We start from the raw sequence: 15,988 nt of genomic DNA, 5'->3' as shown, positions 1-15,988 counted from the left end.
ACATGGGGCCTGGGACAGAGGGAATTTTAAATCTCTTTTTTTTTCATATATAAAGTTTCACTCCTTTTCCAAATCATAACTGTTCTAATCACTCTGTTCCTTTAACAACAACAACGACAATACACACACACAAAAATCAGTTTTCATTTCTTCTGAAACAGTGACCACTGGAAAAATTGGAAGGCTTCTTCCCAGTTCAAAGGACTTTGGTCAGCCTGTAACTATAGCAAAACTAGCTTTTTTTTTTTTATGACACTTTTCATTTTTTGTGCTAAAAATAACACAAAAAGTTCAGAAATAGAAAAATCATGGTTTTGGTCAATCCAACTTTTTGAAAATCTTCAATGATTCATTCACTTAGCAAAGAAAGGCTCTGTGAAACATTTATTTCATTTAATTCAGCTCGCTTTTCCCTAATAACAATACCTCTTTAAACAAATACTTAAATGGATCTGACACAGCACTTGCTAGACAGAATCTAAATGTCCAGTTCTGGGTCCCCAGTTTGGGAAAGACATCAATAAACTGGAGTGCATTCAGCAGATGGCCATCAAGATGGTTGGACGTTGGGGCCTTTGCCCTGTGTGAAGAGGCTGTGGGAGGTGGGTTGTTCAGCGCAGAGCAGAGACAGCTTTGGAGGGTCTAACAGTAGCCCCCCAGTGCCTACAGGGAGGTCACTGAGAAGATTCAGCCCCATTCTTGAAAGTCATGTGTGGCAGGAGGACAAGAGACAATGGATGTAAATTGAAACAAAAGAGGTTCAGACTGGCTATAAGGAAAAACAAACTTCACCCTCAGGACAGTCAAGCAGTGGAAGAGGGCCCCACAACATTTGGGCAGTGTCCATCCTTGGGGATTTCAAGGCCTGACTTGGTAAAGCCCTGAGCAGCCCAGTCTGACCTCACAGCTGAGCCTGCTAGGCACAAAGAAGTGAATTATCTATATGTTGGTCTAAGAATTCCTGAATTGGGTCATTGACACAGTTTATGAGACACCTTTCATATAAGAACATCTCATCTACATTTAGGAAAAAAACATCCAGTAAAGCAAGCATTGATGGTTTCCCCACAATAATCACGGTAAACTGGAGTGCCTCCCGAATTCCTTCCTACGCAAAATGAAGAAAAGCACTACAGTTCTGTCCTTTACTCTTCTATATCCTCTCCATTATCTGGGAGTGAATCAACTGCAACCTGACCTTTCCCATTCCTGATCGATTCTGTATTATTCAGAAGCTTCTACCTTAAGATTACCAATTTCCATTCCTGTCTTCCCTCTGTGCATAATGCACAGTCAGGCTCTGGGACATAAGGTTGACTGCCTCCTTCATCACTCCTAGGGAAAATAATTTAGTATGTGCCATGTCAGGCATCTTAGTACAATCTTTGCTTATGAGCAGGCTTACAATTAACTATAAAGGTACAAGATGCACATCTCATTTATAAAGATGATAAAAAGTCACGTATCTTCACTGCTAAATAGGAACTTTGCTTAACAAGACGTGCATTGGAAATAAATATATGTGTGCTTGAATGTATTCAGCTTCATCTTCCATGCTTTAAAACTGCTCTCTCATCTACACAAGCCAGGACTGTGAAATTGAAAGTACCTGTATGGGCACTTGAAAGATGAAGAAAGTCTTTCCGCAGGCATTTTCACTTGGAAAATGAAGGTGCATTTATATTTGCTACCCTTTCAAAATGCTTTCTGAGATAAAGTTATTCATAGAATAATTTCAACAAGTCATCCTTGAGTCTCTTAGATCTCAGACTGATGATTATTTTCAAACAGCTCTTTGAGAACAGATTTCCAGAATTTAGGCTGAGAGAATTGGTATTTGTCGGACTGATAAGCTGTATATGGTATATTCTGTCCTTGAACAGGCAAGTGTGACTCTAATTTCAGGCTTTTTTCATAGGAATACTAATTTTAAGATGAAATTCAGTATCCAGATGCTTTGCATATTTTGACCTTTCCTTATGTGCCACTGATGGTTAGCGTCTTTTGAAATATTCAGCAAAGATCTTAAAGCATCCATGCACCAGGGATTTACTGAAAAACCTGCAGGAAGTTGTTTTAAGGAGCTGAGCAGTCCCATTGAACCCAACAGACATTTATTTTGCACAGCAGAACACATGTATTGGGTTCTAAGTAAGGACCTTGACACGTGATTTGGCAGTAAAATCCATCAGTCATATTCCTTGTTCGTATTTGATGCCATTCCCATGCAAAATTTTTTCTCCTGGTGGGACATGGCCATATAGAGATGACTTTCTGAGTTCCCCCACAGTGGGTCAGCTGCAGGTCATCACAGGAATTCCCCCTCAAGCGTTGCAGGTGTGTGCTTGAGTGGGGACAGTGCGACAGCAAGGTGACAGGAGGTGAGAGGACTGGAAGGATTACTGTGTCTCCCATGTCCCTGGGCTGGGGTTGCCCCTTGTGCCCCCCCCAGGAAACACAGCTTGGGGAACACCAGGAGCCTCCTTATTACAAAGTCAATTAAAAGTAAGACAGATATCAGGGATTATATGTTTCTTGGCAGTGCCACAAGTCAGTGCAACTTCCTCACTGACTAGTCTTTATGGAAAAGGATAGAAAGCATCTGCTTTTTGTAACAGATTGTTTTGTTTTATTTGAATGTCTGTTTACTATTATTAAAAAGCCGATTTCTCTATACTACAGGTTTGTCAGGAAGGAACTTATTTAAAAACACATTTCTTGGTCTGTTAAGGAGCTTTTACAGGTATATCAGTGAAGGTAAAATTTATGCTGTGCTGAGACTAGAAAAGCTGCTTGGCAAAGAGAAGCAACCTAGTGAGGTAGATCTTGCTTTAAAAATGGTACTCAGGACCAGATCCATTGAGTCTATTTTTGTAGTCCTGTTAAATTCAGTTTAAATATATCGACAGTAAAATTCATTTTAATATAATGGCACTACTCAAAAAAACAAACAAACAAACAAACAAACAACAAAACAACCAAAACTTTAGACTTGATCTCCAGACCTGGAAGTGAAAGAGAAAGTCAACAGACACTATATGTAGTCTATAGTGGATCTACGTGCATGTAAGCACGCTCCCTGTGCATGTAAGCAGACAAAGTACTAATGCTATGAATAAGTTCACTTTCTGCACTGTAATATAGGAGAGTAAGTGTTTGAAAAGCACTTATAGGAACTGTCTGACCCTCCTGATTAACAAGGGGATGGCACCTGCCTAAATTCCTGTGATGTTTGTGAGAACTCCATCCTTCTGTGTTGTAGTTAAAAGTACACCTGAGATCCTCTCCTAGGAGTACCTAGTAGAGCACATCCATATTCTCCTATAGATTCATACTGCCAATTCCTCATGCTTCAATCCTTACGTAGACTCCTTTGGTCCCCATGAGCTCCTGTTGCTTCCCCTGTGCAGTCAGCAAGGAGAGCAGCCAAGGCACCCCTGCATTAGGCTCAGCTTCTACCCAAGACCACCCAGCCATGTGCTGGCAAAACCTAGCTAAACCTCTGTTGTGGGGGAGTGATTTTGGGTTCTGCTTGCTGCAGAACAACGTTTAGATTTCTTAAAGAGAAGCATAACTTTAAAGAGTTCGGTGGCAGCTTTGCTCTATTATTTACTGCATGGGGCAGATATACCAAACCAAGCATCGCCTACCTTCCTTCCAGTTGCACGTATTTGTTCATGAAGCAAACCTTCAGGCGTCTTCTCTCCCTGAGGACTGTTCACTCCAGAGGCTGTATTTTGAAGCTCCAAAGGCAAATTCTCAGGCCACGCATATATCCATCATGATGCAAACGTTCAGGGTTCTTCTTCCCCTGACAACCGTTTGCTCCAGCGCCTGTACTTAGAGCTCCAAAGGCAAACTTTCAGGGGAGACCCGTAATTGCGTGCAAAGTAGACTTTCAGGAAGCAAAATTTTCAGGAAAAATATTTAATGGAGTAAAATAATAAAAGGGCTGGCTCAAGCCGGGTACCTACACAGAGGTCTGCCCTAGCATAGAAAACTACAAACTTTTATATCTTTACAGACTCTTCACATCAAGATCCAGTCCAATAGCAAAATTTCGCCACTAGGTCCCTTGCTCCCCATTGGACTCCTTTTCCCTGACTCTATGTAGGCCTCTGTTTTGTTCAGTTGTAGACATTGGTTTTGGTCCATATCCTTGAAGGTGCTGTTTTGTCCGGATAAATCCTTTCTTCTCAGTGAAGTGCAAAAATAGGGCCCACGTTCCAGATGTCTGTGATGTCTCTGTGTTAGCCTTGGATCATTGTTTTGCCAGTCAGTTTAATTTTTCCCAGGAAAATGCAAGCTAGACTTCATCTTGCAGATATTTAGTGTAGTCTGCAGTTACTTTTGGCAAATACAAGTAGGAGCTTACAGCTTAAAATTTTAGGAAATCTAGTCTACCAAGTAACATGAATAAAAGAGTACACTAAAAATCATACAACCTTATATATCTAAACAACCCATTACATTTGGTGTGCATCTACTTGAGCTAAATGATCAATATTGAACTTGAATTGGGCTCATCCACTGACCTCTGAGTAGTAAAACCATTGCCATACAGCTCACTTATTTAGCAGGGAGAGCTCAAAGTGGGCTCATCCAGGCTGTCATATTTATAGGATAAAGTGGCTGACTTGTTGTCAAATTGCATACAGTAGGAAAAGTCTGCATGAGACTCCCTGTACCCACAAGCCACTGGCCTTCAATGTGCCATTCTTCTTCCCTGTGGGTCTCCTGGAAGAAGTTCTTGGCCTGGCTGTGACTCAGGCCCCTCTTCTGGAAACCTGGAACGAACTGCTGCTGGTTTGGCTGGGGAGGGGTCAAGTGCATCCACCACAACCTCTCCCTGTGATAATGGAAGTGTGTACATTACCATGAGGAAACAGGCATGTTTTCTGTCTTCTCCTACATAAGTAAATCCATAGATCTACTGTGCTAAAGATGCTATATTCATATTCAAGTTAATCATGTACATTTATTTAGGAAAACAAACTGTTTACCAAATTAAAAAAAACCCACTTTCAAAGACAGCTGCAGACCTTTGAGGAGAAGGAAACGTATCTAGGAAGGAACCTTCTTAAATTGAAAGTGTTTTCTATCTAAAGGAGACATGGACACCTGTGCTCTTGCACAGTGTCTAAAACCAGTGAACTTAAATAGGAACTTAAAGAAATGTGCAAACTGTGTCGCTGTTGTTCACCCTTGTGATATGACTTCCCAACTCAAGACTACTTACTGGATCACTGAATACTCGGTGTGTTATTGTGTGCTGTGTTTTCATAAGGCCCCACACAGCTGAAGTGAGTAGGAATATAGCAAAGATATGTGGTTTTAAAATGGAATTTTAAAGTTACCTCAAATTCCTTCACACACAAATTTTACTCTTTATATTTGAACAACACTTGACATCTTTAGCAATTATATTACCTGGTAGCTGGAAAGCCACTTTCATTAAAGATAAAAAAAATCAGATATCAGAAGCCTCTTTGGAGCCTTGTGCACATCTAATTATCTTTCTCAGTCTTAATTATTTAGCAAGTGCTAATAAACTGCACATATCATGACACTCATGTTTAATAAGCATATAAATTTAATTGATTTTTTTCCCTCTCTTTGAAGACTAACAGACACAGAATTCAATCACAAGGCGGTGGCATTATAACTTCCAATATAACATCAGGTTTTAATAAGCCTCCTGTTTGCTGCACACATGTGCTTAAGACTGCCTGGAAACCAAATCAGTAGAGAAAAGGGATTACTTTAGATTACTTTGAAATGTGCATTGTTTGAAATGGCCTCTAGTGACCAGCTTTCATGAATGGCTGATTTTACTTGTGGGGCATGTCATCTGGCTCAATTATACCAGGCTCTTTTGTATGACAAGTGCATTTCTTGGCTGTGTTGAAATATGAAATTCTAAAAGAAAGTAAATCAGGTGGTGAGAAATAAACTTAAGTAACTGTATGTTATTAGAAGCTTGTCACTTAGCAGCAGGCACTCTTCTAACTGAAAAACATGGAGGAATTTTCTTTTAAAACTTTCACAGATTTGAAGTTAATATAAAAATATTATTTTTAATTTTCTTTAATGGTTTGGTCAACTATATTAACAGCATTAAAATCAAAGATGTATTTTCCATTTTTAAAGACAGATCATTTCTTCTGCAGTTATGTATTTTTAAAATGTTATTGGAGTTTGTCGTTTTACTCTGACATATGAAGTGTTGGAAACTTTTGCCTACTAAGAATATCCTTTACCCTGTACAAAGTTATAAAAGTGGGTTAGCAAGTGTAGATTTTACTTTCAAGTCACTGCAGACTTTTTCCTTTCCTGTCTGTAACTGTTTGCAAAATCGCAATGTAAACACATAATATAAGGTTATGATTCTCCCCGCCTGCAATTACTTTAAATCATAGTTACTTTAAATTAAACTAGCCTCAGGCTCTGATGATACATCATTATAATACATAGATTACATTTGGAAGGTGAGCAGATAACTGATTAATTTGTAAAGTGTGTTGGAAATGCAATAGATGATAGTTAGATTAGACCCAGATAGGAACTACATTCTTTGTGTTCACTGTAAATCCTATATTTTACAACTAAGATTAAGGGATTAACCTTTAAGAAGAGATGGTAGGTCTCGCTTTTTCCTGACTTCTGCTGTACAGTATGTGTGTTTCTCATGGCTACAGACTTGATATTCCCACAGGAACCTGACCCGCAGATTTCCGCGGTCGTGCCTGGTTGTCTGAGATTGCGGTGTTTGCCTTTTAAATACAAGATAGAAGTGTAAGATGTGAGAAGAGCATTAACATTACTAAACTTAAATCAGACGTCTGTCAACAGCTTTTTCCACTTAAGTGCTTTACTATATTAGCGAAACTCAGAGTTGTTATTGTTGTTGTAGGGTGTTACAACCCTCTAGTTGTCAAGGCAATATGATTTAAGGAGAGATTTAAGACTTCTGCACCGCTTGGCTGCTTTGGTGCAGATGAACATCTCACCTCCCTGACCTTTTATTGTGTATTTCAGTCTGTCTGAACAATCTTCACACAATTACTAATGTCATGAAATTACTAATTTTGTTGGTTCTCTAATAGCACACCTGCTATGATTCAGACTTTGTGAGACTTTGAGAGGTCCATCCACCCTTTGAAATAAACAGCAAATATTCACAGAAACCATATATGAGTGGCTGAGAAAACCACTTTCACTCCCTTTCACCTCGAAGTTTCCATGTATGCAAAACATGAATGAGTACAGCAGCATTACTAGGTGGACGCATTTCACCTTAAAGCAAAGAACTGAAAATGGTAGGTGTAAACCACCGAATCTGACATTCATAGGGGCACTGGTGGGTGAAGCCAACTCCAATTAAAATGATGCCAGTGACAGTGATTTCTGGCACTACAGGCAGACTGGCAGTCTTTTGAAATTATGCTGACCAGGTGCCCACCAATGTGACTAACCAGCAAGGTCGTATTGGAAACTACAAAACACTGTCAACAGCAGAATCGCTACTCTGTTTTTTATGCATGATGAGAATTCTCCTTGTTGTCCTTCACCTTTCCATTTTTCTTATGGAAAATCTGATTTTGAGGAAACAGACAACATTGGAGTCATATTGCTGTGAAAAATGTTTATCGAAGCCAAAACCATCAAGTCGGCAGGTCAGAGGTAAAATACATGGGAAGATAATGCTCCTCTGCTTGGGGTGAGGAAGGAAATCTCATTTACTTGTGGTGATTGATATCTGAGGTTTTGTTTGTTTGAGAGGCCTTATTCATTTATTTATCAGAGTTAACTGTAGGAAGAAATTATCCAAGATTGTCTTTTTCATGAAGGAAATGAAGCAATCTCTTGCTTGCAATTATGAGTTCTTCTGCTTCTTTTCCATGCTTTTGATATATTTTTGTGCAAGTCCCTAGCACTTGTCAGTGAATCTCAAAATGTCCTAAGTGGTAAAATGTTTGTTTGTGGACTGTATCTTAATTAATTACAACTATGTCAATTTTTGGAGGCAGGGAAATCTAAGTACAGAGAAATAATTGGTGAGATACTGGATAGTAATAAGGAACAACACACTAAACCACAAAATTGCTACCACATTAGGAGTTTCTTGATTTAGGATCCCTGCAGTACCTTATATTCTCAGTTCACTGGGCACATTTATTGCTAATATCGGGGGAACCGAAACCGGAATTCTGGTTCTGAAGCTACACAATCACAGTGCACATTATTACTAGTATTATTACTGCTGTTTCCTTTTTGGCCAGAGTTGATCCCTTTTTTTCTGGATGGAAAGGCCACTAGAACAGCAGGCCTTAATCTATGACTTCGAATGATGTGATGTCCTCACTGCTCATGCTCAAAAGGAAACATCAACACTTTGGTGCAGAGAAGACAAAGTCATTGGCCTTTTGTTACCACTCATTATTGACACATTTGATTTCAGATTTACAAACAAGAAAGAAATCAGTCCGTGTAAGCCAGGTTCTGTATGCAAGGATATGTGGAAGCCTCATTTGTAGAATATTAATTATGAAGAAGTCAATACATCTTTAAAGCTTATAATGGAGTATGCTTGTGGATACTCAATGCACTGTTTCGTAAATATGTATGGTACTGGACAGTTTTTTACTGGCTAAACACAAAATGGCACTTTAATTGAGCATAGTAAAAAATGTGGACATGAAAACAAAGTGGATTTTCAAAGGGAAAATGCTCTTTTTTGAAAACTCTCTGTCTTTTGTTGTGTTCCAAATTAAGCACTTTCAGCCCATGCACTGAAAAATCTTAAGTATTTCTCAGCCAAACCGAATATAAAATCTACAAACAGTTTCAAAATATACTATTCTACCTTTTGCTTTTCTTCCTGGCCACTGAAAGATATTCTTTTAAGAGACTTAGAAATAAAATCCTCCTAGTTTTTATTCCACATCACAAGAAGTGGCACTGTAGCCCTTCTTTGCAGTGCCTTGGCAATGTAATTCAAGTTTCACGGGTAATTAATTCTCCATGCCAACAAGTCCTTGAACTGCCTGTTATAATACTAGCAGCATAGAAAAAAAAAATAAAGATCCAAGCTTTCAGATTTTATACTATGAAAGGTGAGTACAAACTACAAATTTGTGCTCCTGTGGAGGGTGGGGGGGGGAGGAGGAAATGGCTGAAAGAAAAAATTACATTCACATGAGGAAAATACAGTTTCTTTGTATTTCTCTGGTTTCATTTATTTACTGACTACCTTTCAGTTGTCACAGGTATGTTCTATAGGAAAAATATTATTTACATTTTCCAAATAGCATGCATAGAAATTGTGATCAGCACTTGATTACTTGGCTAGAGAAAAGCATTTTATAGTACTGTCTTGATTTTTGAACACAACACAAAAGAATTTATGCTTACTTCCCCATGTGAATTTGAAAAGGTCACTTTTAGAATTTCTTCTATTTTTATCTATTTCTCAAGACAAATCACAGTGTCTGTAGGGCACTTGTATACTGCCAGCTGATATCCAACACAAACACTGCAGCCTTGTCTTCCCTATCTAGCCTGTATTTTGACAGTTTTCTTTACCTCATTTCTTTCTAGAACTGGGAAACATGCTGTAAAAAGCCAAGTTGTCGAAGATTGCCTTTTAATAAAGATTTGTTGGACACAAAACTGAAATAGTTAGGAGCAACAAAAGGTGGCATTACTGTGATCTTGTACAAGAACCATTCAAATACATTTGGATCATTAATTTTATACACCTAGGTCAGTTCTGATGGTTTTCTTTATCCACCAAGCAGAAAAAATCAGAGTTGGAAAAGAAACGCTTCATACTCTTTTTCCTAGAAAAGAATTGCCTAAGCTGGCCCTAACTTGCTGAAGTAAAAGGATTTTTTTAAAACTAATATAGACCAAAGAATGTGAAAGGAAGAATACTTGTTTATGTTCATTGGGATTAGTGTAAATTTTATTACCACTGAGGTGTAATTGTCAAGAACTTGCAGTTTCGTACTGTGGGGGTTTATTCAAACGTGTTGGTGCCAATGTTTGCACAGTGCAGTCAGGATGACTGCGCTTTCTGGGTCAACATTGTCTGAAAAAGTTTGCTGCATGGTACAACTGAGGTAAGATACTAAACACGGAGTCTCACTTCACATAGCCTTTTGTGCTTTGTGAGGTGAGTCAAAGTTTTGCTATTTAAAGATCAGACATTTAGAGAAATTGTATTTCTGTTTTTGTACCAAGACCGTGTGGTGTCTGATGTCAGAAGAAGGCTGACTTCTCCAGTAACCCTGGTCTTCCGGGTTTTTGTCAGCTTTTATGTGACTTACAACAAGTAGATGGAAATTGAAGTATTTTTAAAAGTCAGTCCAGACTAATTACAGACTTCCAGTCTGCTTATCTGAATGTTGTGTAATCACCGAAATGGCATTTAAAGTTAAATCCTGATCCCCTGTATTGGCTTTGCAGTGCTCTAATGTTAGTCGGAGCCTGGACTGTTTGTTGGTGCAGAGACAATGAAAGACAAGATTTCCACACAACAGACACTTGGATTTTCCTTTTAAAGACATTCACACTCTTCTGGTGTAATTACAGCCTGCCAGAGTGAGGAGCATGAAACTGTTTAGCTTGCGAAGCTTAAAATAAAAGGTGTATGTGAAAACAAGAACATGATCCTTTTTCTAGCAGTCCAGCACCAAGTCCCATCCCCTCCATCTCCTGTGGCTTCTTCCCCCAAAATTTAGAGCACCTTCCTATTAACAATTTTAGGTGAGTGATGGGGCCCTATTTGTCTTCTGTGTTGCTCTCATTAAATTATTTCTTCTTATTAATCTCCTTGTAGTTCACGCTGCATGTTTGAATATGATATCTCAGGTGTGGGTGCACAGATCTCCTCGTGAATTATGCTCCAGTCTAATTATCTCCTGTGCACCCCAGTTCCCATGCAGGCTCCCCCTTGGGCAGACCTTGAATGTTCTTGGGTGGTTTTGTGGGATTTTTTTATTGACTGATGTCATTGTGCTTTATCCATAGTCCCAAAATAAAACCAAAAAGAATATATGTGGCAGGTCAATACCCTGGAGGGAGCAGGCATGACTCTATGGTTTATTTCCCACCCCTTTCCTTTTTGCCCCCAGATATCCCCGCCCTTTCCTTGTATAACAGGATGGTTTTGCAGAGCTTCAGTCAGTAATGCCAAAAATGTTAAAGTGTAAGTGGTTCCCGGTTCCTCCCCAGGCCAATCAGTCATTTTCAGTCACAGGTTTAAATCTGCTGCAGCAAAGCCAAGCCTCTGTGCTTGCATCAGGTCTTACAAAAGCAAAGCTGTTTGACTGACAGGCACAGAGAGGGGGTTCTGATAACGTACTGAGCCATGTCTGGAAGCAGAGTGTCGAGGATGAGGCTGTGCCAGAGGTACTGTGCATTATGGATGAGGCACTCAGGTCTGTCGTTGATTGATTGAGGGACAGTTACGCTCTTTCACAATGCTGGGTAAGATCATCTGGACTGTCACTTAATATGAGCTTTCTTGTCTGTGGGAAGATGACTTTTCACGTAGTGATCCAATGCAGATTGCAAAAGACTCTGCTATGTCAGGGTTTAGTCGCCCATGCAGGTGAGTTAACCTAAAATAGCTTTATTGCTTGCCAGGTGCCATATGCTGGGTTTAACTCTTGTTCTCAGAATCTCAGGCTGGCTATAAATGTTGGAAAAGCACCTGCGTTTGATGATGTGAGATATATTTCTTGTATCTCTAGCAGCCAAGGTGGCATCTAACCACTACGCAGAGAGCTGGGAGGGGGAATGCAAATTTTTTCTACTCTTTTCTTTCAGGACAGAAAAAGAAGCTGTAATGAACAATTCTGGAGACTTTGAAGCACAGCCACAGTACTGAGGTCTTTGACTGACAACTCTTCTGCTTTCACCTTCCTACAGGGCTCCTCCTACAGATGTTCTGAACACGTCTGCATCCCAGAAATTTTATACTGCACCCAGGTACTGAATGTAAGGAACAATCTGCATAAAAGAAGCGTGGGGTGTAGGAGAAGGAGCGCTGTAAGAAGTATACTAGAAGTCATGCCTATATAAAATGCAAGCAGTAGCACAACTTCAAGCAAAATTGTTTGAGAAAGTGTAGTTGCAGAATGACCGAGTTTATTCTTAGAAAATTACAGAATAAAGCACTTATTCCACAATATGGCTTATAATCATGTTAAATGGTATGTGTCAAGCTTGACTTCCCTATGTGTCATCCTTTCACTGTGTGACTGGAAGTTTATTTAGTGCTTGAACAACATTTCTTTTCCTCCCTACAGGTCTTGAAAACTGGAGCTCAGACACTTCTGGATGTCTTTTCATTTAAATACTGGAGCTACTATGAAGTCTTCTTGGTTTACACTCATCTTGGCAGTGCTCAGTACTGAATTGCTAACAAGTCACTGTTCCACCATCAAGTCCCCAAGGTTCAGAGGACGTGTGCAGCAGGAGCGAAAAAATATCAGGCCAAATATCATCCTTGTACTCACAGATGATCAAGATGTGGAGCTAGGTGAGAAATATTTTTTGTTTGCTACTTCATTTTGTCATGTGTCTTTCAGTAATTTCTGCCAAGCAGAAAATGCTCTAAATTCAGAGAAGGTACTGGTCCTGGAACACAGTCAGAATGTGGGACAAGTTTGGAAAATGAGATAACACATATTATTTAATAACATTCATCAGATTTAATTACAGACTTTAGAAAATACATGCTTATCAAAATCTGCCATGGAAGGCTTTAATCACCACCATAAAAGGAGTTAATAATGCATGCAAGGACATACATGTAAAAAAACTTGCATCAAAAGCCCTTTTTCACTTTGTGACTTTCTGTAGTATTTAAAAATTTGAGCTTTTTAAGGTTAACCTTTTCCTCAGTACTGTATAAATGAGCATCTATATTGTCCACATATTTTTCACATGCATTTATGTCATCTGGCATGTTTATGCACACAGACAAACTGGCCTGGTTTCAGAACACAATATTTCTATGAATTATTAAAGTGTTTAAAATCCATCTGCTTTAAAACTATGCTATATGTATAAAAAGTAGGATAATTTTGCTTTCTTAAGTATACTGAATATCTGAGCACAACCTGGACATACCAGCCAGAAGTAGTTTTCACATATTTTTCTTAGGGTGGAAAAAGTTAAAACACTTGGATGATGTTCCAGGAGGCCTTTGAATGTTTTCCATTAAGTAAGTTAGAAAGATATTAATGGTAGCTATACATATAACTGATTTTTTGGTTCACTGCCCAAAGTGAAAAATCAAGGAGAGAAAGAGGATCATTTTAGGTTACCCCTAAGCAAATATTTTATTTTGGGGGTGGGAGGCAAGATCAAAAAGGTGAAAAAATGGAAAATCAATTTGGAATGAAATCTTGCATTCTTAGTGTTTTTTAATGAAAGACATGTTTTTAATAACAGTATAGTCAATTTCTAAACAAAATGCCATATGACATTGAAAAATCAAAATGCTTAATTCCAGAAAACTTACAATAAAATAGTTCATTTTTTCTAAGATCACATGCTTTCAGCCAAAAAGTTGTAGACAAAAAGTGATCTAGAAGCAGCTATTTAGTTGCTGGCATTTTTGTATTTGTCATGATGCAATAATAATTCACACACTCCCTCAGGGTTCTGAGAACATAATTAATAAAGTGCATTTCATGATTGAGAGTTAGTACTTTTATGGAGCAGAGCTCCAAGACTGGACCTTTAGATCTGAGCACATCTTATCTTTTTTATTTCTCACTCTTTCAAACGTCTTCTCTCTTTAACCACACTGCATAATGAATGGCTGTTTCCATCTCTATTTTTTTACCTAAAATACAGCTATTACAGTAGGAATGCATTTCTTCTTGATAGAGTAATTCTGAAAATTTTGTTTAAAGGGTAAAGGCGTATCTTCCTTTTTGTGGTCTGCAAGAGCCTACTTTCTCCAGGGCACTGGGGAAGGTAGGTCAGCAGACACATCTCTGAACAACATTACTGACTTGCTGTCTTCAGTCTTGCAAGAGGGTTTGCAAGTGGTGAAAGAGGAGGAAGGATGTGCGAAGCCACTTTGTTCTTGTTGTGGAGCTCCTCTCTTTGAAAGCTGCTCTGCCCTGCCAGTTTTCAGGGCACTCTGGCTCTGATTAGCAGGCAGCCGAGCAATAGCCTGGACACATGTGCATTCCCTCTGCATTGAATGTAGACACAGGTTTCCCCTTTTCATAGATCATTTCACAGGAAACAGGATTCAGCCCTAAGACTTATTATACTGCATTATTTGCATTTCTGCTAATAAATCATTCCCCTTATTTGAAAAGTAAAACCAGACTGTTTTCCATGTGTGAATTATCCCCTCACCCCTCAGTGATTCTTGAGAAAAATTTCAAATTTTCCAAAGGTCAATGTGAAGTAACACTTTCTGCCACAAACAGAATAAAACTTTGGCATTGGTATCCAAAAATCACAAAACTGGATAGTCTCTCAGTATGGATTATTTGCTGTTGTATTCCCAGCACAAACATTTCTAAAAGCTGTTCTAAATGGATGCTTTAACATAAGAGCATATAAGGTATGTTATAGACTTCAATCAGAAAGGAGTTGTTTCCAGAGCACGTATAAGCATTGAACCAAAATATTCATCTGCCTGGGTGCAAATGATATACATGGGAGTTATCCAAAGTAAAATTTACAAGAGGCAGGGAGCTTGCATTTAGTCAGTGCTGAAAGCATAAGAGTATGCACATCTTCCTATTGATCTGTACCATCCCCCTGAGTTTTGCATTCTGAATGCAAAGAAGTTCAGCAGAGCTGCTGTCTTATTCAACTTATCAGATAAAACCCACAAATTGCTCCACAGGTTCAATCCATTCCTATTTATGCTGGGAAGAATGTATTACAGAGGAAGGATATTATAGATCAGCAGGTGCATGGCAACTTAAGTGGTGTGAAGCAGCCTGACCCACAGCTCTTAAAGAAACTTGGCAATTATTTGAGCCCAGAAGCTGGAAATGACTGGTTAAATTGTGCCTCTGTGCACTTCCCCTGCCAATAACCAGAGGGTAGAGAAAAAACTGCCCAATGCAGAGGCAAATGAACACCTTGCTCAAGACAAAGCACCAGCTCCCACAACCCATAGCTGCCCAGAACTATGCCCCCCCCCCTGGAGACAACCTGCTGCTGCTTTTCAGGGCACTGGCATCAGCTCCCGCTGGAGTCAGGTCTGTACTCTGTTCAGCCATGAGTACAGGTATTTCCAAATTTTGCTCACTCTTTAGTCTCTTCCCCTGTCCTCCAGACTCTCTATCACTTGCACACATCAGTACCTCAAAAATGACCCCCCAATCACTCTTATAATCCTCACTGTAAATACTATCTTGCACAATGTCAGAAAGGAGTCAAATTTAGTGAATACTTTGGTAGTTCCAGTGTTTCTAACAGACAGGCCTTTGAGATTTCACAGGAGTGGGAAAAGTTGGGGGGAGGGGAAATAATTTGAGACATTTACTTCTTTCTATACATTTGCTTACAGCCTAATGCACCACCCAGTGAGATCTGTATAAACCATCCACTGAGTGCAGCACTGGGTGAAGAGATCACAGCATCAGGTGGATACATCACATCAGGCATAATTTGCCTGGTTTGCTTTCCATCTTCACTAGAACTAAAACAGTAAAAAACATAAGCTGAAAAATGGGGATATGTGCTGAGATCTGAGAAAGTCCACCGCTTTCCTGGGGTCTTGTGTACCACCCATATAAAGACAAGGTGGCTCTAGCTATTGCTTTGTAGACTTGCCCACCTGTGAAACACCTGGATGAAAAACCATAGCAACTTTAAGACTTGTCATGAAACCCTGGTTATGAAACATATTCTTGATATATAAGAATAGACTGAGAAGGGACACTGAGTTTCTTGCTTGACAAAACTTGCTAATTTCTGTATCCAAAGTGGCCGT

At 39.2% G+C, this 15,988-nt stretch overlaps 1 protein-coding gene across 7 annotated transcripts in view; it reads left to right on the top strand.

Annotated features, from left to right (window-relative positions):
• The window catches only part of SULF1 (sulfatase 1), a gene marked incomplete at its 5' end in the record, with an annotated part of 122,412 nt that overhangs the window by 47,273 nt on the left and 59,151 nt on the right, over nucleotides 1-15,988 (top strand). For 4 of the 7 annotated variants that reach the window (XM_082044194.1, XM_082044195.1, XM_082044197.1 and 1 more), the window contains 2 exons: nucleotides 11,938-11,997; nucleotides 12,318-12,550. In XM_082044194.1, the coding sequence (XP_081900320.1) occupies nucleotides 12,349-12,550 (202 nt within the window). Of the gene's footprint in view, nucleotides 1-9,719; nucleotides 9,766-11,464; nucleotides 11,494-11,937; nucleotides 11,998-12,317; nucleotides 12,551-15,988 lie in introns of those variants that run through there. The other 3 variants (XM_082044199.1, XM_082044198.1, XM_082044200.1) reach the window with 3 other exon arrangements.

The sequence above is a fragment of the Streptopelia decaocto genome, assembly GCF_964273445.1.
Source record: "Streptopelia decaocto genome assembly, chromosome: 2".
In the NCBI taxonomy this organism is placed as follows: Eukaryota; Metazoa; Chordata; class Aves; order Columbiformes; family Columbidae; genus Streptopelia; species Streptopelia decaocto.
Note: the sequence above shows the minus strand (reverse complement) of the source record. Positions and strands in the feature narration are given on the sequence as shown.